The sequence below is a fragment of the Falco cherrug genome, chromosome 1 (assembly GCF_023634085.1).
Source record: "Falco cherrug isolate bFalChe1 chromosome 1, bFalChe1.pri, whole genome shotgun sequence".
NCBI lineage: Eukaryota > Metazoa > Chordata > Aves > Falconiformes > Falconidae > Falco > Falco cherrug.
In genome coordinates, this window is record NC_073697.1 from 68,533,831 (window position 1) to 68,556,419 (window position 22,589).

Here is a 22,589-nt window from a genome sequence, read left to right on the forward strand (position 1 = left end):
TTCAGATGGCAAGCACCCATTCCTATGTTTCCTGGTGCCACCTTCTTGGGGGCTCTGAGATTTGCAGCTCTCCCATAGAAGCAAATGAGAAGTTTCAGTGCTCAGCACTAAGCTGTGAACTTGTACAGGATTTGGCCTGCTGATTTAAGAAGTTGACAAGAGTTTGCAAGATCTGGGCTGCCTGTCTGTTTTTTTAAAATTTAGTAATCAAGCAGCCTAGAAGCTTCAGAACAATTTAGTTTCTTTGCTTTGTGCCTCCCACTCAATTTCATGTGTCGGTGGAGAAGGTGTCTTAGTCCATCAGCACTGAAAATTGCGATCTTAAAATCATCATCATCATAGTTTGAGCAAGACCCCTGCTAACTGTATGCAGCTTTCACTTGAAGGACAAAATTCGTGTCTGTAAAAACCTAATCTTCAGAAGTATTCTGCAGAATTTCCTAAGGCAAAAGGCAGTAGCTGCAAAAGTTTAACCTTTGTAGGAACTACAGGATCAGATATTAAAACCTGAATATGCTGCTGAAAAAGAACCCGTTAGTGTGAACGTGGAAACATTAATTTGTAATAGTTTAGGTTTTCATATCTAAATAAACTAAACTTTTAACTATTTTTAAAGTTCTTGATATATTTCCATTAATATGTTAAAATACAAAGGACATACATATATTAAACCCATATGTTAAAGAACACTTTTTTTCCAAGTACTTCATGTTGAGCAGCTTCCAGATTCTTGACAACAGTATGTATTGTTGCACTGGCAAATGAAAATTCTTTTAAAGTTTAAAACAGAAGATTGCAAACCTTTGTTTGACCATAGGAAAACTATTAGAAAAGCTAAATATTTCCTGTTCCAAGTAAGCCAGTACGTTCTTCACAGGCAATAGGAAAGCATGTGCAAGCAGCAGTATTTGGGGGTTTTGTTCTGTTTAAAAATGTAGACAAACATTTTAATGACTTCTAAACACTGTTTCACTTGCTTTTAGATTCTTCTTTGGCAAACAAATAGTGTCAAGTCAAGATCTTTTGCTTCCTACATGAAAATGTATTTTGTCTTTCCAAATATTTAAAGCAGAATTGCAGTATCTATAGCTGGGTTTGTAGACCGGAAGTTTTGGATTTAGATCTTAACTTTTATGTACATCTACATTTCTATATGAAAATCAATGTTGTATCTCCACTCTACGATTTATATTTCTTAATTATACATTGGTGCAGAACCTGCAGAGAATGCAAAACATAGGGCAAGTCCTTCAGTCAACTTACGACACCAAATCATGTTTTATTAAAATGTTTAAAAAAAAATCTTTTGGAAGACTTTTGCTGTGGTTTACCTATTTAGTCATCATTTATTTGATCTCTTAAATTGTATAAGAATCTGCAGTCTTCATCTGTTTAAACTCCTGATTCTCATAGAAGCCAAGTAGCTAGTACAACATGGGGAGTTAAAAATAATTTGGTTTTTACTCTCATTTTTTGGAGGCATGGTGTGTCCCCAATACAGCATAGGTTTTGTGGAGATGATAGTTGTAGCAAGCAGAATAATGTATTTCCTTGTTCAATACTGGTAATTGTGTCTCTTTTTAATACATTTTGCCAACAGAGGATTGCCACCCTGACTGTCACGGTAATTCCTATTGCATGACTTACTGTATGTTGTAGAACTTCTCCTTTGTGTTGTAGCATGTTCATAATTCTGCTAGTTTGGGACATACTTTCATTGGGTGTCAACCTGGTTCACACCATCACATGTATTTATTTGCTTGGTGTTCCCATAACAGAGAACCTCTGGTTAAATGCCATTCAACAGTGGAACCAGTTCTGCTCCTGCCGAATTAATGACAAAATTTCAGTTCACCTAATTAAGAGACCAGGAAAGTATAGAATTCAGTAATTCTGTAGGTACACATCTAGGCAGATGGCTGGTTTGGAATTTTTAGTGTATGTTCCCATCTTTGTGTGTCTCCGTGGAACATAGAATGAAAACATGAAGCAGAATTTGAGTACCAAAATAATTTTCAATTACCAACCTTATTTTCAGGGCAGAAATTCACTTCTTTCAAATTGGCTTGCAAAGAAACTTCATTTGGGAGCTTTCAGACCAGATGCAAATTAACTCTTTTCTAAAAAAAAAGGCCTGTTGCAGCTAACTATAAATAAGTAAAGCTAAGTAGAAAGCTCAAGTATGAGGAATTCTCTTGTCCCACCTTATCAGATCTCAAAAATCAAAATAAACTTTCCAGCATCTGTCCCCAAAATTGTGCAGACATCTGAACACTCCAGTGCTCTTACTCCAGCTGATTTCTGTGGGAGGTTTAGCCATATCAGGCCAGACACAATTTCTGAGAATACTGACACCAGCTAGGAGATGCTTAGAGTATCGCAGGTTCTGCCTTTTCTTAAAGATGCATACTTGGTATAAACAAATTATTTTATTCTTCTTTCTCTTTCAAGTTCTTCTCTGCAAGATTGCTCTTAGTTCTATTTTCCCATCTGTACAAATGGTCTCTTTATATTAATAGAGAGGATTTTTAAATGTTGATTGTTGATTTTTTTTAAAAGGATCCCCCGCCCCGTGCACCATCCAAACCAATATTTGATAAATGACACTGTCCCCAGCCTGAGGCAGAAATGAAACAGATAGTTACAATTTAGTCCATGGCAAGTTCACAAAGCACTGGGTATCCCCAAATACACTTAGCATCTTTTAGCAGAATCCTCTTTGCAATCAGTTGGAAATTTTTTCTGAATGTGGATTGTTTTGGATCAGGATATGAGCGCTGGCAAATGTGGATGATGTGAGTTTTGGTCTCCCTGCCATTAAGAGGAGTTTTGCCATTTTGTCAATGGGAGCAGCAGGACCTTATTATAAAATATGAGCTGGACTCATTTTAACAGGTTTTTGTCGTACCCTTTTGGTTGTTGAGAGTTGTCATAGATTAACCAACTTGTCCCTAACTGTTCTTGGTTTCCCTTGTGTTAAAAATCTATCCCATTTTGCTGTTGTACAGCCTGTGTTTACATGGCAAGTCCTGCAGGAATTTATTTAAAAGCTGAGAGGTTTGTATGTTTCTGTTTAGGGACCACCAGGACCACCAGGACCCCAAGGGCTGCAAGGGCCAAAGGTGATATTCCTAATATTCCATTGTATCTTAATAGTGAAGGTATTTTCTGAGGGTTTTTTACCTGGTGTGTGCACAGAGGTACATGGATCTCTCCTGTACAGAAAATTTAACTGCAACTTTACCAAATATGGTATGTTTCAAACTTTGCGTCCAAGCCTTTTAATATGTAGCTTTCCAGAACAGGTGCTTTGTTTGGTTGCCACACACACATGCTCAGCTGAGAACCAACAAAAATGATTAGTACTAAAATGGGGCAAAAGCATCCCCGCCCCCCCCAGATCTGCACTAAGGCTGTTCCCTAGGATTTTGCAAAGTAGCCGCACAACCAGATGCTCTTACTCATCACTTCTGGCTGGATAGGAATGAGGTAGGCAAAACTGTGTGCAAGGCACCACTGGCCACAGTATGAGGGCATGTGAATGAAGATTTTATATTACAGTGGTGCCCTCCCAAACAAGTACAGCATTTTCTAATGACAGTAAAAATTAAAGGACGCACATGCAGGCAGGAGCCTGGCTGCAAAGCCAAGCCTGCTAATCCCACCTGGCTGATGCAATCATAGTACCAGAACTGTAAGTGAGTAGCCCACACAGAGACAATGAATACCATATGCTGCACTGTTCTGTAAAATTTAAAACATAAATTTGCCTATACTTTAAAAAAAATAAAATGCTGCAGTTAGTGGACCTTCCTTAAATTGGTTTTAAATTAGTTGAGATAATTCTAGTTCTTAAATACTAGATATATTTTCTGTCAGTGTCTCTAAGCTCTTCCAAGAGTAAATACATCTTTCTTCAATAACAGTGCTAGACATTTCAGTTTAAGGCTTCATCCAAGGTATCATATGGAAATACATCACATTATACAACTTAATTGTTTTGAGAAATTGTGAGAAATCAGGTTCATTCTTCTACATGAAAACTGATAATGGAATACACTGTTAAGTGCGCAGAAATGGCTTTCTGCATTAGGATCTACCCAGCATTTCTGCAGCCTGGAGTATGTTGTAAAACACAAGGAGTTGGAGTGTGGAAGAGGTTGTGTTCCTTCACATGGGTGAGCGTTCTCATCCAAAATTAATGATGTAAAGCTGAATTCAACCTTACAGGAGTTGTTTTCCAGTATTATAGCCTCTACCCATCAATGTAACTTGTTCCCTTGGAGAATGTTGTTCAGGAACCAGTCATAGGGCAATGTTGTGAACTCCTTTGCTGGGTGATTTATACTAGCCAGGGAAAGAAAACATGAAGTCTCTGTCTACCCTACATATATTGAGAGCCATGATCCCTTATTTATTCCAGTTGCTGACAAAGTTCCCATTGGATTGGAGTCTTTTCACAAAGTTTCTGGGGTTTCTTCTTTTTTTTCCCCTTTCTTTTTATGCACTGTCTGGCCTTTATACAACCCAACGTTTGTGTAATGCCCTCATCATCAGGGCTCTTTATTCAATATGTTGCATATAGGTATTATATATATGCTGTTTGTTTTGAAGGTTCTCAGGTTTTGCTGTTGTTAATTATGGCAATTTCTCTGCCTCTTTCCTCTGATGTCTGGGACAATTGGGATAACCCAATTCCATCTCAACTTTTGCAGGGTGAACCAGGATCGCCAGGAGCTCCAGGAGCTGAAGGGGAGCAGGTACATTATGTGTAAATAATGCAGTGAAGATCATGTGAGCAACCGTAGGTTATTTCAGGAGATTTCTGTGATCTAATGTTGTAGATTAGATTTCATAATTTAGATAATAATAATATGATGATAGTAATTAATAAAGATCATTATTATCTTTCTGCATACTCTAGCCTAATAATGGCTGCATTTCTACATATCAATAACAAAGGTCAATCCATGGAATAACTTATTTTGCTTATTAGGATCAAAGCTAGAATTCTGTTGGTGTATCTGTTTGCACATGACTTGCTGAATAAGTACATATTTTAGGGTCCTAAAGGCTCAAAAGGAGATACAGGTGATCCTGGAATGCCTGGAGAAAAGGGAGGAATTGGTCTGCCTGGCCTGCCAGTGAGTATAAAAAAATTAATAAATTTTAGCTAAAATACTTGTAATTTTTCTTTCTTCTGCTATCAGGAATTTCCAACAGTACTGATAAATTGCAAATGGGACACAAAGCACTGGGGAGGAAAATTCTGAGATTGTTCTGCAGCTAATCTAGGAGGAGGTGTAAGATTGTCAGAACTTTTCATTCCAGTTACAGTCAAACAAAATATTGCTTTGGGAAGAGAGAGATTAGTTGGCACGTGGATCAGATTTGTACCTCTCTTGTAATATATAATGCAATTTGGGCAAGTGTAGCTTGTAGGAGAAAGGAGCTATGTTTCAAACATTTGTCAGGAATTTTAGATGACTCTAGATTGAGGAGGGAGAGAAAACACATCAATATTTATGGGATGCATTAATCCTATTCCTATATAGACATATATGTACAAATGAAATTTCTCAGTAAAAATAGAAACAATTCCAAAAATGTATCCATAATACAATATACCAACTTAAGAACTTGTCATAAATATCATGCCACAATTGATAGCTGACAATATAAAAGCATACCTTTACATTTGTTAAGTTTATTAATAAAATAACACCAAAATTTTAAAAAAGGAATCCCATTATGTGTGCTGTATTATTCTTTTGAAAAAATTATAATTATTTGAAAAAAAGTATTATAATTTCTATATTGATTGCTAACAAGATTAAAGCTGTTTATAAATGCCATTTTGTAATGATTTTGTAGGGAGCCAATGGTATGAAAGGCGAAAAAGGAGATGTCGGTTTGCCTGGTGCCCAAGGTCCTTCAGTAAGTCTCAGTGTGGTGTTGCAGTGAACACAGTGGTCCATCAGTGGTTCTCCAGCTTTTGATTCTGAACAATAGTTCATATCCACGACTGATCTTTCCTGACATCTTTGACGGTTCCTACACTGGAACTTTCAAAATATTTTTCTTTTTTGAATAATTTTTGCTTTTTTGAGAATTTACAGATTTCTGGTCATAGAGCTAAATAGTGTTTAAGAAATTCTGAAGATATAATCCTGTTCTGTTATGTTCTCTCACTATGAACATTCCTGCTCACTTCAGTGAAAGCCTTCTGGCTCTGTAACGAATCAAAAGAGAAATACTTTGCAAGATAAATGAGAGAGATGAAACTGATGGGGGGGGGGGGGAGGGGGAGGGGGAAGAAAACCCAACACCAAATCTCTCTCAACACCTTGTATTCTGAGCATCTGAGAGAGACCAGTGAGAACTAGACTAGACTGACTTCAGTGATGTCAGGAATAGTGGTATGTGATCCAGGATAAAGACTAATTTTATGAGACCAGACATTCTCCTGTTTTTTCAGAGCATTGTAAAGGCATTTAAAAAAACAAACAAACAAAAAAAAAAAAAAACAACCCACAAGCAAACAAAGAAACCAAACCCACAACAAAACCAAATCAAACAAACAAACCTCCCCACACAATACCTTTATGATATGGGTGTTTGACATTACCAGAGCACAGTAAGTTAGGAAACCTCAGAGCAGAAGTTAACTACTGCTGCCTTATTAGCGATGTGCCCTGGGGATTTGAAACCACAGCTATGAGGAGTCAACAAGGTTACCCTCTGCCAATGACACACTAGGCACCCTGATCTCCAAGTCTCTTTCTTTGAAATTAAAATTAGTTACCAATTAATTCACTAACTGATTAATCTTGTGCTGATTGTTTTCACTTGAAACGAGGCTTTTCGTTTTCAGGAGATTTCACAGATGGTGGAGTCTCTGTCTTATGTTTCAAAGCTGATTTGTTGCTGCTATTGCCATCACCAACTAGTCTGGCAGAAGGGTTGCACATAAGTCTGGAGCCCTGATTTAGTATCCCTCCTGCCGCCTTGCAGGTTACGATAACAGCCCTTTGGGATTAAACCCGGGAAGAGAGGTGATATTAAACTGTATATGTCATCGTTAAATTTTCTTCTATGGATTTATTAGGTACACAGAAAGCCAGCACAGAATATACATGCAGTAAGTGCTGAGCAACCTGATTACATATTTTAATGACTTTAGGGACTCATTGGTACAAGTGAGCTGAATGAAATAAAAGGAAAGACAAGGGGCAGTTTTGAAAATATGCCAAGCCCTAGCTTGAACTTAGTATCTTTTCCATTCATCAGTATTGAGGAGGAATAAATCCACACATTGTCGTCTTCTGTGTCTGTAGATTATGTAGTATGGAGACAACTAAGGAACACATACCACAAAATATTAAAAAACAAGCTCAGTACTGTTTGTTTTTAGAAAGACATCCCCCCAACACCTCCCAGTAGCTTAAAATGTATCTCAGACCCTAGGAGTAAGAATCAGGAGACAGGCATGCTGCCATATGGCACAGGTAAACCTATGCTTCAGGTACCCGGTCTTTCAAACCAAAAAAATTTCCATTCCTAAAACCTTTCTAGATAGGCTGTCAATGTGCACCATTGTATCACTATGTTTGTAAGTGCCTGCCAACAGAAGGGTCAGTCTGACTTTTGGTATCTGTGAGGGATTTTTCACTCTGCATAATTTAATGCCGTTGTTTTTTATCTGTAGATGATAGGACCACCTGGACCACCAGGGCCACATGGTCCTCCAGGACCTATGGTAAGCTTGGAAGGAAGAGAGGGTCTAGAAAGGGCCTAAGTCCTCTTGTCATTTTCATGCTTGCTTAATAGAAGTGCTATGAGAGCATGTGACCATTACAGAGAGATCTAATTTAGAACCTTTTCTGCATGTCTTGAAGTTCATAGGAAGCAGAGAAACAAATTACATCTGCCTATGTCATTGTTAACACACTAGTGGTCTGGTTCAGTCTCTGAATCAGGTGTTCACAGTTGCTTTATTGATAGCTGCATTTCATTTGTGAGGACAAAAATATAGGTGCAACTTGCACCCCTATAAAGCAACAAACTCTTAAAAATTTGTGGCATATTTTCATAATAAAAAATGGTATCTTTATTTTCAGGGACCTCATGGACTGCCTGGCCCAAAGGTAAATTAATGGCTGCCTTGAATAGTCACGTTCTTGATGTCTGCAGAGTGTCATGCTTTGTTCTTTAATGCATGCAGCTATATTTTGTCTTATGTCTCATTTAATAAATGTTTCTGATATTCTTAAACCTTAAAGCAGATTTTAATATCAACAGATAGCTCAAAAGCTTTTTAGATTTTCTGTGATTTTTTCTCAGTAGTATTTCTATTGAACATTGGCTATATCCATTTTTTGTATTAATATTTGTGATGTGGCACTACGTTATTTATTTTCCTATTTATGGGCAAGTTACCATTGTGCTTGCAATTGGAATTACTTTTGAACACAAAAGCATGTCACATGCTCAGGAAATGGAGTCAGACAAACTATTCTTTATCTATGCTCTCTTGCATCTCCTACTTCTTCCAGTATGAATGGTTTTTCACCTTCTTAGGTGCCATTTACTTTGCTGACCAGTTACCAGTTCCTTCACACATTATGCAAGTTCCCGATGACAAACTCATGTGTGTATTTTCATGTTTTCCAGCCTGGACCCCCTGATCAGGCAGGTCTGCAATACTATTTGAACATTTTCCACAGCATAGTGCATGAAGATACACTGTAGGCACCATCTATGCCCATGTAAAGAGCTCAGGAGGAGGAAAGGGGCTTTTGGCAGAGTTGGAATATTTTGATTTGTGCTTTGTAATTCACTAACCACCAGAAACTAAAATTCAGTGTGACACTATAGCATAGCATTCATTAGGGCCAGTGGTGTTGTCAGGTATGATCATTTTAACCACTATAGCTCCCTAATGACATGCACCTTTCTCAAAAAATAAGTAAGAGCAGGATGGGGTTTTTTTTAGTTTTGAGGATTTCTTTTGTGTTTTTTTTTTAAGGTGTGAGACAGAAAATCACAGGTTTGGCTCCTTATGAGACTGTGTTACTTTGGCAAAAGAAGCCTGAGTCATAAATCATTTTTTGAAGTCAAATCTGTTCCATCTTAGCACCAGCCCTGCCTTACCTCTGGCTTTTGGCCCTGGACCCAGGCTTTTGTGAGATTTGTCAGGTCTGTTTCCAAAACTTCAGCATTTTCAGTGCTACTGCTCCGAAAGTCACATCAAGTCAAATAGAAGCATGAAGAAATGGCTACTTAGCCAGGGTGCAAAGCAGGCAGATGATGTCTGGAGTTACTTAAAGCAGCAGACAAGATTCTATTGAGATTTTTTTTACAAAATATGAATATGATATAAGGTAACATAATGTATCAAAGGGAAACCTAGGAAGAAGGCGATGGAGAGCAGCCTAGATGAAATACCCATGTATTTCTGTTTCCCAAAAGAGGCAGGTGTGGTCAGTACTCTTTCTGACTGGGCAGCCCTCATGCTGAGGTAGTTTTTCATGATGCAAGAATGATTTATTGGCAACTCCAAGGCCACCATTATCCTCTTAGTGATGTTTGATGTAACAGCCTATGCATAATTTAACAATCACAACAAGACAAGTGCCATTTTTTATGCTGTTTAAACTTCTCTTTATGAACACAGAAACTGTGGACCTCCCAAACAGCTTGGCATTGTATAACCTATACTGCTTCTTTTAATTTGTTAGTTTAATTATGTATGCTTAAAGGTTTAAAATATCTTTATGTTAGATTTTGCTGCAAATTCCAGTTTGTCATATGAAAAATTATTGCTTTCTTACAAAATGTACTTTTCAGGAGATCTCACTGTAGAAACCTGCAGTTTTGAGACTTATTTTTCTGAGTTTCTTTCAGTTGGAATTATCTGCATAGAATGGTTTATGGGATTTGAGGAAATTCCAAAAACCCCTGAAAGCCTGAAACTCATGCTTAACTCAAACTATCTAACTATAGTGATAATTATTAGGAAAAGACTCAAAAGAATCTGTTACTTATAAGTTTCCTGTAGGTTTTTTCACACATCTTTTAAATCTCCAGCAGACATCTCCCAAGTGCTTTTGCCCAGTACTGTATCAGTATGTAAATTGTCAGTAAACTGAGAAGGTTAAATTTGTGTCCTTGTTTCAAACTGGAATTTGCAGCCATTTCTGAGACTGGCTTCTTCTATCCCAGCTTAAACACCCATTATAGCACCAAAAACTTGGCATTTATACTTTTACATTTAGGGTGAACCAGGGTTAAATGGTCTTAAAGGATTGAAGGGTGAACCAGGTCAAAAGGGTGACAGAGGGCCCCTTGGTCTTCCAGTAAGTAAAAAACCCCAACTATTCAATCTCAGTGCAAATCACAAACTTCTCTTTCTACTCCTGATAAACAGCTCTGGTTTACTCAACAGCAAACACAGAATATACCACCTCAGAGCAGAGCATCGGTCTTTGTTTTGTTTTACTCCAGATCTGTGCTATTGTCCAAAGTAACGTCCTGTAACACCCATTGCTGTCAGGTTGTTGGTTTTTTGTTACGTGTCAGTTGAAAGTGTTCAGTGTCACAAGGATGCCGTCACTCCCATTACATTATTCACATTGTTATTTAAGTGTCTTATGGTGTTTGCGTTAAAAAAGGAAACTGCCCTTTCCCCCACCTCTTCAGTTATTCTTCCTCTGATTGTACTTCTGCAGTTAAAATGGAGAGACCTAACTGAGGAAAGTTAAAAATTGATTTAGGGATTATTTTTTATTTGTCTCATTCATTAGGGATGGTGGATTGTTACTTTTGCCTTGTTCTTTAGAAAATTTCCATTCGGAGTGTTTGGCGTAAATTTTGTCTTAGAATGAAATAAAGGACCTTAAAAGTAAATTTTCGAGTGGAAACATTATGGTTCTTAAAATTTAGGTTGACAAAGAGAAAATAACTTGTGTGCTTACTTTGTATGTTTGAAAGCACTCTGAAATGTTAGTTTTATTTTTTGCTCACAAAAAGACCTCATTTTTCCTTTTCTTTTTTTTTTATGTATTACTCCACGTGATTATATTGTTAATAGTAAAATACAAGAAAAAGAGTTAGTTGACCCAAAGGAACCCAAACCCCTCTGATTAATATTTTCAAGAATTATGTGCAGGGCCTGCAGACAAATTTATATGCAAAATTATGTGCAGGGCCTTCACTAAGAATGTTCAATTATTTTGAAAAAAAAAGTTCATTTTCAAGTAGACGGTCACAGCTACATAGAGAGGGGGCTTTGGAGGCCTGAGCCAACTCCCTGAAAGTGCTAAAAAGAAGAAAGTTTTAGTTCTGCCAGAAATTATTGTTGTCGCTCGGAGCAAAATATGCCATTAGTTTTTCAAAGTTATGTAAGTCTTGTCTTGCCTCCTGCTTACAACTTTTTCTAAATGTCTTTTTAAGGAGCAAAGTCCAAGTGTTTGACTGTCTAAAAATGACTCATTTTGACCGTTAACGAGGGTTGGTTTAGCCCCCCGCCTTCTGCCCCTTCCTCGCCCCGATTATTTCCCAAGTCCCCAAGAGCTGTGGTCCCCCCGGGCTCAGAGTGACCGCCAGCAGTGCCGGGCTTTCGCTGCCGCTCTGTTATTCGCACAAAATCCACGAGAGGTCACCCCGTCCCCAAGGATGCCGGAGCAAATAGCCCCGCTGCCGGCTGCCGCCCGCCCCCGGCCAGCCCGCGGCTGTGCGCTGAACTGGGAGGACGCTGGGAAAACAGGCGACGTGACGGACTCCCGGGCTCTTGGAAATGAATGAGGCCGTTGTAGTCGGGACCCCGAACTTGGTGACTGCATAATGCAGTATTCTTGCACCTAAGTACTTTCCATCGTGGTTAACGTACGTTGTTCTTTCTTCGTGTAGTGTAGTATGCAGTATTGTCAGTATTTACAAATAGCATCTAAGTAAATTGAAAAGTAAATATTTGTGTGTTGAGGCTCAAAAACACCCTAACGCCTGGTGCTTGTAGCACTCCTATATACTGTGATGTGCAGGCAGGGGTGGGTCAGTGATGTTACAGTAATGTGAGAACAGAATCAGGCTCTTGATGTTTTATGTGGATTTTAAACCAACTAATGTGATACCCATTCCAGAACCCTGTCACAACTTTTACTGTATGTTTGAATTATGTTTATTCATCAGCATCATTTACTAATCTCACGTTCTTGTCATTTGTGTTGTATCCATCATCCATGCTTCCACCTAACCACACAGGGAGCATCTGGCTTAGACGGAAAGCCAGGACCCCGGGTGAGTCCCTTGTCTTTCTGTGTCGCTCTTCGTTACTTGGTTCGTGTGCTTTCCAGCGGCTCCACCAGCCACGCTCATGGAAAGAAGGCCAGACACCACAGGCATTTTCCAGGCTGTATAAGAGGGGGCTTCGAGCAGGCTCTTAGGGCAATGTGTGTGGGAAAGAGAACGTAATTCTCTGGAGAAGGAGCTCTGGTTCTTAAAAAGGTTGTTTGGTTTTGATTTTCGGTTGGACAGCTACCTTGGCTGGGGTGTGTATTTTCCCGAGTAAGGTTAGGGATTTAGTTCACGCAGGAAAACATGCTTGTTCAATGCTAATATGGAATCAGCAAAATGGATGCAGAGGTGCTGGGCTTCTGCCATAGGCATTCTGATATTAAACATAAATGTTAAATTGTTTCCTTTCTATAATGATAAAGAAATGGATAAAGTGAAAGAGGAGTGGAGTTATGTATTTGAAGGCTTCTCTAAGATTCCCATTGATCACTGCAACAGGCAAGTCTACCTTGCAGGTGGACATTTCAATTTAAAAACTAATCAGTGTTTTGAAAAATATGTATCTTTGTGTGACCTTTCCTTTCACTTTTTCTGGCAAAATTTCTTTCAATAAATGTAAAATCTTTGTAAATCTAATGGCTTCCATGAATAAAGTAAAATCCAACTAGAAGAAAAATGTGTTACCTCATAACAGGAGAGTTTGTAGTTGGCATTTTGAAAGCCAAATGTATTTGTTTGGCCGGGTCCCATCACAATTAAGTCTGAATTTTTAACCGGTGAAGACTGATTCCATGTTAGTTCTTGGCTAGAAGACAGCTGTTTAAACTAAAGACTTGTAAGAACAAGACCTCTCTCTTACCCTCTTTGTTTCCTTTCATAGGGTGTAGATGGCCCAGTTGGTCCCCATGGCCCTGCAGGTCCCAAAGGAGACAGAGTAAGTAGATGTTCCATGTGCTTCTCTTTACAAAGCAGCTGCCGCAATGGCAAAGTGTCGCGTGGCTACTTACAGTGTGCCTAGAGGTTACTAAACGCAACAGTATCTCATCTGTTTAAGGATCAGCTCACAACTGGATAGGTGTTCTAGTTACACACACATTTATCTGTTTAAGGTCAGTTTTGTAACTCATTAACTTCAGAGGAGCTGGTATTTTGTAATGACTAATCAGTAAGAAAATTACAGGACTTTCAAGTTCACAGTGCTACACAGAACATAATTTTGGTTGATTTCATTACTTCATGTAAAGGGATTGAGTGAACAAACTGGGACAAAAGAAGACAGTGTGATCTGATTATATGCATGTGCAATGGCAAAAAAAAAAAAAAAAGAGTACTCTCACCTCTGCACTTAAATGTTTTTATCTTGAAAAAATTCTTTAACCTCTATAAAATTTAAACTTTTCTTCCTTTTTTTTAAAGCTTAAAAATAGGAGTCCTCCTATGTTATTTGAAATATTCACAGTAAATTTTCTCCAATGGAAAAATATGATAGGGACCTTAGTCTTTAACTGTGAGCCTGTCACCTTTAACAATAAAACGACCAACTTGTACAACAAAACAGGAGATGTTACTTTATACTAAATAAAACCTCCAAGGAGTTGCCAGCCCAGAATTTTGTCTCTGAATGTCTCACTTTAACAAAAGAGCTGTGCTAAAATGACTTCAGACTTGCTGTATTAAGGACATGGCCATGTGGCACAGGTCCAATTAGCTTTAACAGCAATACATCTGAGAAAGATATGTGGTGTGACTTGATAATTCATTTTTACAGAACTCTGTGTTGAGAAATAAATACAAGACATGCAGCATAGTCCAAAATAGGAACGGTAGACTGTAGTTACCAGGACAGTTAACCGTCTGGAGGACCTAAATATTATTCTTTTTTTCCTAGGGGACTACAGTTTCAAATCTTTTTTTCAACTAAGTCATAACTTTTTTTCTATCAACTCTCGATGAAAATAGTTGAACGTAATTTCCTAAACCTCGGGAAACAATTTAAATTGGAGATACATGTAGTAGTATATATAGATACTGCATATTTTATTCTTGTGTTATGAGCTTTTATCTTAAGGATACACAAAGTTTATACAAAATTTATATAGATGGTGAAAAAGTAGACTAGGAAAACAGTGCATGTCACTAGAAAATAGGAAAACATGACTTTTAGAATGAATGCACTATTAATTTACTGTGTGAGCTTAACCATGTAATTTTCTCTCCAAACTTTACACTGTTCATTGATTATTAAAAGCTAACACAGGATTTCACACTTCCTGAGGTATGATACTGGTGAACATTCCAATACTGTGGTTTTGTGCATTTCTTTTGGTAGAAACAGAAATGGTAATTAATAGTATGAATTAATATCATTTATTAGGCTGGTGTCTTACACTCCTTAATAAATTCTTCAGCTATTGAAAATACCATTTTGCTAGGTGCTTAGGGAGCTTTTACCGAGACCATCTTCATTAAGCAGAGGAGCTGATCCTAACAGGCCTCTGAATCTGACTGTGTACCTACTAATCTCACTTATACATTGTCTTGAGAGAAAATTGAGAACATTGGTAAGCAAACATCTTAAACTACTACTAGTGAAAGGGGACATGTAAATGTGAAGGGTAATGACATGCATAATGAATATCCAACTTCTTGTCCATCTAAAAGAGGCTAAAAGACAAAATTAAGGAAATGCTAAGTTCCTGAAACTCTTGCCTTGATGGCAAAGACCTGGTTTTGAGCTTGGGTTTGGCGCTTAGATGTGTAGCCTGTGAAACAATGTCATCACTACACATGTTCTGTTCTGGGAGGGAAAGTGCATTCTCTTTAATTTGGTTGAAATGTTTGTTATTGTGGCAGTGTTATGAAATCAATCTTAAAGGAGACACCAATTATGCAGCTTTATCCATGCAAATGGTAGTTTGTATTCATCCATGATTCAGGAGACTGCAGTGAAACAGGAGGCAAAAATCAAAGGCTACAGCTTCTGTTCTTCGGGTACTGATGAATTGTCTTACAAAAATATTAAAAACCTTGAAGTCTGAGAATGTCTGTTTCCCTGAAGAAAAGAAATGCTTTATCGTGATGGCTGAGGGCAGTATGTCCATGACAGTTCATCAATCTTACATAATCCATAAACATTCAGGATCTCACTTGATATTCCAAACACATTTTAGCATGTGCTTTGTATTGGAGGCAAAAAATTGTGAGATACCTTTCTCTAATTATATTCTTAAATAACAGATGAGATTATTTCCTAGACTGATACATTCAGTATCTTTATGTCTGCCATATGTTTAGAAATATTATAGGCCTGTCTTGAGAGGACTTTGTACAGTCATCCTTGCTGTTGAAGATCTAAAAAAATTATACCTAACTAGTCTTAACATATTTCAAGTATTGATCAGATTTGTAGGTCAGCACATTAGTTTCTTCTCAGCAGAAAGTTATAAAGCTGCAAGGGATATACTGTTTTGAAAATCAGCTGTTACTTCCCAGTACCTCTTAGCGTTCTGCAAGGGCATCCATCCTAAATCTGGCTCAGAAATGGCTGGAGATTAACAGAATTCAGGAAGAGCAGGCATTACGTATCCATCACCACTAGACTAAAGTGAGTATGGACAGTGTACACTTATGTAAACGTATGAAGTATCTAAAATAGATCCAAAGTCAGTTACATTGGACAAATTCCTTACTGCTGTGATTATTCAACAACAGCTTCAGACTCAGTTTATTTTGCTACCTGCTTTTTTGTATTATCCAGTAAATAAAATTTAGACTTAGCAGCCCATTTTCAGAGCTTTGCTAAGGGACTTGGCTGCACTGATAATCACCACTATTAATTAGGCACACAACTACATCTCTGTCTTGTGCTTTTAATAATAGAGTAATGAATTAATAATGAGTAGTAAATAATCCAGACCTTTAGAGGACCTTCTACACAGACTTATCACAAGAGCTTAAGTGCAGCTACTGCTAGGACAAAACATAGCACCTCTGTATGTCAGGGGTTGCACAAAGCCTGCATTAGGTTATGTTAAGGAAAGAAGGTGAAGAAGGAATCCAAATAACGCTGCATAAAAAATCTAGGGTAGGAGCTTTGAAACTGGAAGTGGTCAGGACAGGCCATTTAATCTCATCAACACTGAACAGTTTAGTTCTCTCAAGAGAGTATGGCTTTTCTGCTGGATTTTATTCAGAAGAAAGAGCACCACAGTCCAAAATGAGACTGCTGCCCACACCTGCTCGCCAGCCTTGGCCGCCAGTAAACTCACAGAGGGCTCTGCTTGCAGTTACATGGGCTAATGTGGGCTGACTCAAAAAGTTTAACTCCACGTCAATCCTGACAAAGAACAATTTGAGAACAAAGATGATTTTGCTACTGTCAGCCTGAATTTTTCCACCTTGAAATTGCATTTCATTTGGAAAGGTTTGCTCTATATTAAGCTTGCAAAATTATTTTGGTAGCATCCCTCTTGAAATCAGTAATTTTTCCATGGATTTTGGTGCAAAATGAGATCAGACTTCTAGAGTAATAGCTGTACTTGTTTGTCTTGCACATTAATACAGTTTTGATTTAATAAACTCGGGTATTTACATCGCTAATTTAGAATCCAATAGAGCAGTTAGCAACACAGTACAGCGTATGGGATAATCTTCACAATGTCACTGTTAATAGCATTGCCTGTGTAAATACAAGCTTTGATTGACACATTTTTGGTTGTCACTGTGTTGCATCTCAGCTGCTGTGCTGGAGCTTGATGCTGTACATCCTCAGTTTTCATTACAACATTGGATTTTTGCTAAGCGTGATGTTGCAGCTATTACTAGCCTAAAATTGAAATTGGTGCAAGTTCAGTTTAAAAAATATTTTCAGTTACTAATGGATTTACAAACAAATGTAATATCACATGCCCAAAAAGTCATTTTACCTAGAAAGTAATACACCCCTTCTTTTCACCCCCTTAATCATTTTATAAAAATAAATGAGCTTGGAAATTTTTCACTCAAAAGATTTAGGAATGCATAAGCTTTAACCTGAAGCACTTGGTAGAGATAATTTCTATCTAAGACAACGTTTTTGTTTGCTTGTTCTACAATCTTTCCTTAGGGTGAAAAGGGAACTGTAGGTGACCCTGGACCCAGAGGACCGTACGGCTTGCCTGTAAGTTGCGCATAGTTTGTACACACTGCGCTTTTCATCACTCCTTGATTAAACTTGATGTGCTTTATGACTGCTTTTCACCTAGTGATACAATTAGCTGGAAAAGGCAAAGGCAGATAATGATCCCTGCTAGTGCAAGGTCACTGCTCTGTATCACAGACTTAGATTTCTACCCATGCACTTGGTCATGCAAAAGTAGTGACACAGTGACACAGACCTGACACGAATCAGCAAAGGAGAGGAAATCCAGCATGCAAGGGCTTCTGCTTCTGCGGCCTGTGGTCTGGGGGCTGTGTGAGCGTGGCAGCAGTTCAGGATGAACTGTGGAAAGCTATGATTTTCTTAATGTCAATTAGCTCCTTGGTTTCCTGTGCTGCAAGGCTACTTCACCACTGTATTTCTGTTTTGTTTGATACTTCAGAGACCAGATTTGTTTTCATTTCTGTGCAGTGCGTTCAGAAGCAATTTGAGAGGTTCATTGGTGATTCATAGGTGGAGATGGTATGCTTTAAATCAACTATCCAAATGATATTGTGTTTCTGAAATATGAGTAAGAACTTCCTTTGGCCTAACGAGGACAGCGCCAATAAAATCAGTTGACTTACTCTATTTACTTTGCTGATGACTGGGTCAGGTGTGTAATATATGCATGACTATTCTATACTTTGACACAAGAAAAGCTGTGTAAATGTGTTTGGCCAGGCACAACAAGCCTTTGCAAGAGACTTGCAATGTTTCCATACTCTCTCCAGTCTAATCTATTTTGTTACTTAATTTAAACTTGAATACAAACTCGTGGTTTAATTGGATCCCTTTAGTTGGATCAGGACTCAATGACTAGAGACAGTTCTCAGGCTTTGGGGAGTGTTAAATCAGCTTGCAGTGCATGTTATTTGAAGTTCACTTTTGTGAGATAAGGAAAAAAATCCAATTTCTGTTTCCACTTCCTGTGAATTAAAAATGAAAAATTATAGACTTTTCTGTATTTTTAGTTTGCTCTTGGAATCTGCATACTACAAAAAAAATTTTACAGTCAAGTTATCAGGTCCTGGAAATGTTAAACACTGACAGAAATGTCCTTCACTAATGGCAATGCTGTGCCTACAGCCTTAGCAGCATGGGGTACCGCTGTACAGAAGGAGCGCAGAAGCTGGGCATCAAGGCAGCTGTTGGTATCACAGCTTAGGGATGCTAATGTAGTTTATATCGTTCTTTGGCAGGGCAAAGATGGCGAGCCTGGCCTTGATGTAAGTAATATGTATGACCAATACACTCTCAATGGTAGGTAAGCGTCTTTCAAGAAATAGCTCACTGAGAGTAACACCTTTGTTTCCCTTTAATGTGCATGCAGTACATACAGAGAGTGTGCTAAATGCTGCATTTGTTCTTTCTCTATGATAAAGAGGACAAAGATTATGCAGTATACAGCCCTTATCCACAGACCCCACCAGATACACTGTTTAGTAATACAAGTAGTTGGTTCTTTGGATGTCAATAGGCTGAAAAACTGTGCTTGGTAACAAAATATTCAGATTTTTGGCTCAGTCATAGAAAGACAAGGAGTCACTAACATTTGTTTAAGTAAATTAATCTTAACAAGAGAATAATTCCATAACCATAAAGGGATAAATTTCAAAATATAGGCTTTTTCCTTGGCATGCTAAAAAGACTTACTGAAAATCTTTTCCTCTACTCCTACACTGGTTTCAGACCTAACTTGGAGGAGTCTTTCCTAGAACGTACATATACTACATAGCATGGAATGTTGCCATTTTGAGTGATATGATTTCTTTCTGTTGCTGCCAAAATAACTCCACAAAACACTATGATTTACTTGCCTCACATGCTGTCATGTGCATGCATGTGTGCACACATAACACATGTACAAAGCATGTAGTAAAATCATCTTTTTTTATGTTTTCCAAGAGTATTTGAAAGCTTAACCTGCATGTGAATAAAAGTCGACCTATCCATTTTGTTTTTATAGGGTTTCCCTGGTCCTCGAGGAGAAAAGGGTGATATAGGAGAAAAGGGAGAAAAGGTGACCACAGCGTTATTAACTGTTGCTTGATTCCTCAGCCTAGTCAGTTCTGCTGTCTTTATGCTATAAATTGTCCCATTAAATTTATCTTTGTTTTACTGTGTGCCAAAAGGCAGGTCACAGGTACATGCTAAGCAAAATCATGAAAAACCACGAAAATTTATGCACAGAACTAGTGATATCAACGTGTCCCTAAACACAGCTTCTTTTTAGAATCATTTTCTCCAATCCATCCTACACTCGCTGAAAATCCTTGTCAGCCTGAAATTTTTAATGCAGACATCACTGAAATGTGTCATTGTGGTAGTAATTTTATACTGAAGACCCCAACTCTGTTCCCTGGCAGTGTTTGCAGTATAACTGCTGACCCTAGTGTATCACGCCTGTACACACTACCTGTCCCACACCAAATGGATAACGACAGGAACTGTTTACATTTCTATTTTTGGCAATGTCTTATTTGCAATTAAGTACTTTGTGATACTTATGGATTGAAATTAAATCACATACGCTACCTTTCTGGTAAACCAGCTAGACAGTGAAGGTAACAGAAACAGCCTAACTTCATTTGCACTGTCCAGACACAGTGACATAGAAATATGTTTAGTAAAAAGCAATTTAGGGCTAAATGCATGCAGAGAAAGCTAATGTGAAAATCTCCTCTATTTCTAACCAACACAGAGCCCAGTTGCTAAAAATGCTGAATTACCAAGCCACTTAATATTAAAGCCCATATGCAAAGCAGGTGATTTTTCTATCTCAGACAACTATTTTGCCTAGCTGACATGTACAGAGTTATACGAGGACCACTTCCTATCACGATATCTGAAACAAGAAGCAGGGTTAAAAAATCACCATGGCTGTTTGAATTCATCTCCTTTTCTTAATACTGTCAGGCAAAACACTTCCCAAGAATGCATTGATAAGGATACTATGTAATGTATCCTACCCTTCTGTTCCTTGTTATATTGCTTATTTTAAGCTCAGAGATCACTGGTAAGGTACTGATTTTGAAAAACAACTGTTGCTTAAGCAAGTGCTCTATGAATATTATAAAGGCAGTGTCTGACCTGGCAGAGTAATCACAATGAATGGTGAGCTCTTGCTTGCTGTCAAAGACTACAGATCTTTCTGTCACAAGCAAATAGCTTTATTTTTTGAGAGTAGTTATTAGTAGAAAGGTGTAACAGATAACTGCCAGCTCTGATAGATGACTGGCAAAATGGCCAGCCTGTGCCTAGTGGGAGATTCGGTAGGTGCCAACCTGAATGAGGTTAACAGTATGTTCTCATACTGGGATACATTAGAGGAGTCATGTCCAGAAGAATAAAATAAGTTATTCTCTAATCAATCCTAGTGAGGTTGCTTGAAAACTGCAGGTGGTGTTTTCAGCCTCCCAGTTCAAGAAAAACTTGAGAACTTGGAGATGAAGAAGGCTACCAAGCTGACAGGGGGCTGGGGCACGTGCAACCAGCAGAAGAGGCTGGAAGGATGTGCACTGGCTCGGTCTGACAAAGAGGAGGCCAAGCTGCTTGAAGGGGAGGTACAAAGATGGTGGAGCAAAACTCTTCTGGTTAATGGCAAATGGGAAAACACAGGACCATGAGCTAGCTGCTCCTGGGAGGCTGAGAGTGGCTATGAGGAAAACCTTGTTCACTAGGAGGGCAACGCAGCACTGGGACAGTTTACCCAGACAGGTGGCTGAACCACTGCCCAAGGAGGACTGCAGGACCTGCTCTGGTCTGACCCAGTCTGGGGTCAGGGAATCGTCCTGCTCAGGGTACAAAGTTAGACTAGGTCACGTGCAGAAGTCCCTTGCAACCTGACCTTTAAGACTCTATGTTTCCTTGTACAGCTAGAGATAGGCAGATAAAATACAGCCATCAGAACCTCAGATCTCTGGAAGAAAAGCTGGAAAAACAGTTGGCTTGTACAAATATGATATCACATGAAAATGGAACAGCTGAGATTCTTGCACTCAGGATGTAGAAATATTTTAAAGTCCTAGAGTCCAGCATGCTGCTTTTGAGTGTTAGTTGATTATTCCCAGAAACTGACTAAATAGCTCGAACATAGGCCCTCCAGTTCCAAGAGGGCAAGGGAGTTCTACATGTGAATTGTGTGTGGCCACAAGGCACGGTGAGGCTGGTTCTGGCGCTTAGTTGTGATTCAGGCTGCCTGTGTAGCCTTGATCTGCTGGGCTGCAGGAGTCTGGTGCCCCACCCCCCTAAAAATTTGGGAAAAGGTGAAACTTGTTTCTTGAGGAGAATGCATGGGATAAAGTACTTAGCAAATCTGACAGATGTTTCAGAAACCACATTATCTTAACAGTGTTCAGGTTAAAAGGATTGCCAGAAAATCTGTAAAGCAAAAATGGAGATGTAATCTCTGCATTAAAAATTCCTAGAATATTCAAAGCAAATTAGAAAGCAAAGGAAGTTCTTTCTTAGTGAAAAATTGGTGAAGATACAACTGAGACCTCTGGGAAAGAGACTTCAGTTTCACAGTTTCAACACATTTTTTCCAAAGGTGAGGGAATACTTGTTACTTGCAAGTAAACTGGTTTTACCAAAACCACCTCAGCTGCATCAACTGTTCCTTTTCCAAATGGAAGGCTGACTCTCAAAAGACACAAAGTAATGCAATTAATAGAAGCTTTCATTATAACAAATTTTCTCAGTTCTGGTCTTTTTCCTCATGTTAATTGCTAAATATCTATGACCAAATTTGTGTAACACTACCAATTTCAACAGAGATAAACCAGTTTACAAACTGAGGGTCCAGCTCACGATTTCTTGGTTTTTAAATATTCCTTACAGTATTGGCTGTTAGACTGACATCGCACAAGGTGAGATTAGCGAGTTTCTAGTTAAGAAACTTAGAGTTGCATTGCAAAACTCTATATCATTATTAACATTTTATTAAGAACCAGTGACACAGTTTTTTCATAGACACACTATGATAGGTAGGGATTATATCTTTACTTCTTCAGTTTGAGATGAGTTCTAGACTGATGATTTTTATTGTAACTTGTCAGTAGATCTGCTACAGTGAAAGCAAGTCAGTGTTTGCATTATAATGTCTGCTTAACTTGGC

General features: G+C 38.4%; 1 protein-coding gene across 1 annotated transcript in view; it reads left to right on the forward strand.

Moving 5' to 3' along the window:
* COL25A1 (collagen type XXV alpha 1 chain) overlaps positions 1-19,562 on the forward strand; it is a 309,093-nt gene extending 289,531 nt beyond the window's left edge. The window contains exons 24-34 of the mRNA XM_055700917.1: positions 1,601-1,624; positions 3,078-3,122; positions 4,716-4,760; positions 5,064-5,144; positions 5,875-5,937; positions 7,709-7,759; positions 8,121-8,147; positions 13,175-13,228; positions 17,399-17,452; positions 18,673-18,699; positions 19,440-19,562. Coding sequence (XP_055556892.1) covers positions 1,601-1,624; positions 3,078-3,122; positions 4,716-4,760; positions 5,064-5,144; positions 5,875-5,937; positions 7,709-7,759; positions 8,121-8,147; positions 13,175-13,228; positions 17,399-17,452; positions 18,673-18,699; positions 19,440-19,523 — 555 coding nt within the window. The 3' untranslated portion in view covers positions 19,524-19,562. The remainder of the gene's footprint in view (positions 1-1,600; positions 1,625-3,077; positions 3,123-4,715; positions 4,761-5,063; positions 5,145-5,874; positions 5,938-7,708; positions 7,760-8,120; positions 8,148-13,174; positions 13,229-17,398; positions 17,453-18,672; positions 18,700-19,439) is intronic.
* The last annotated feature ends 3,027 nt before the right edge of the window (positions 19,563-22,589 follow it).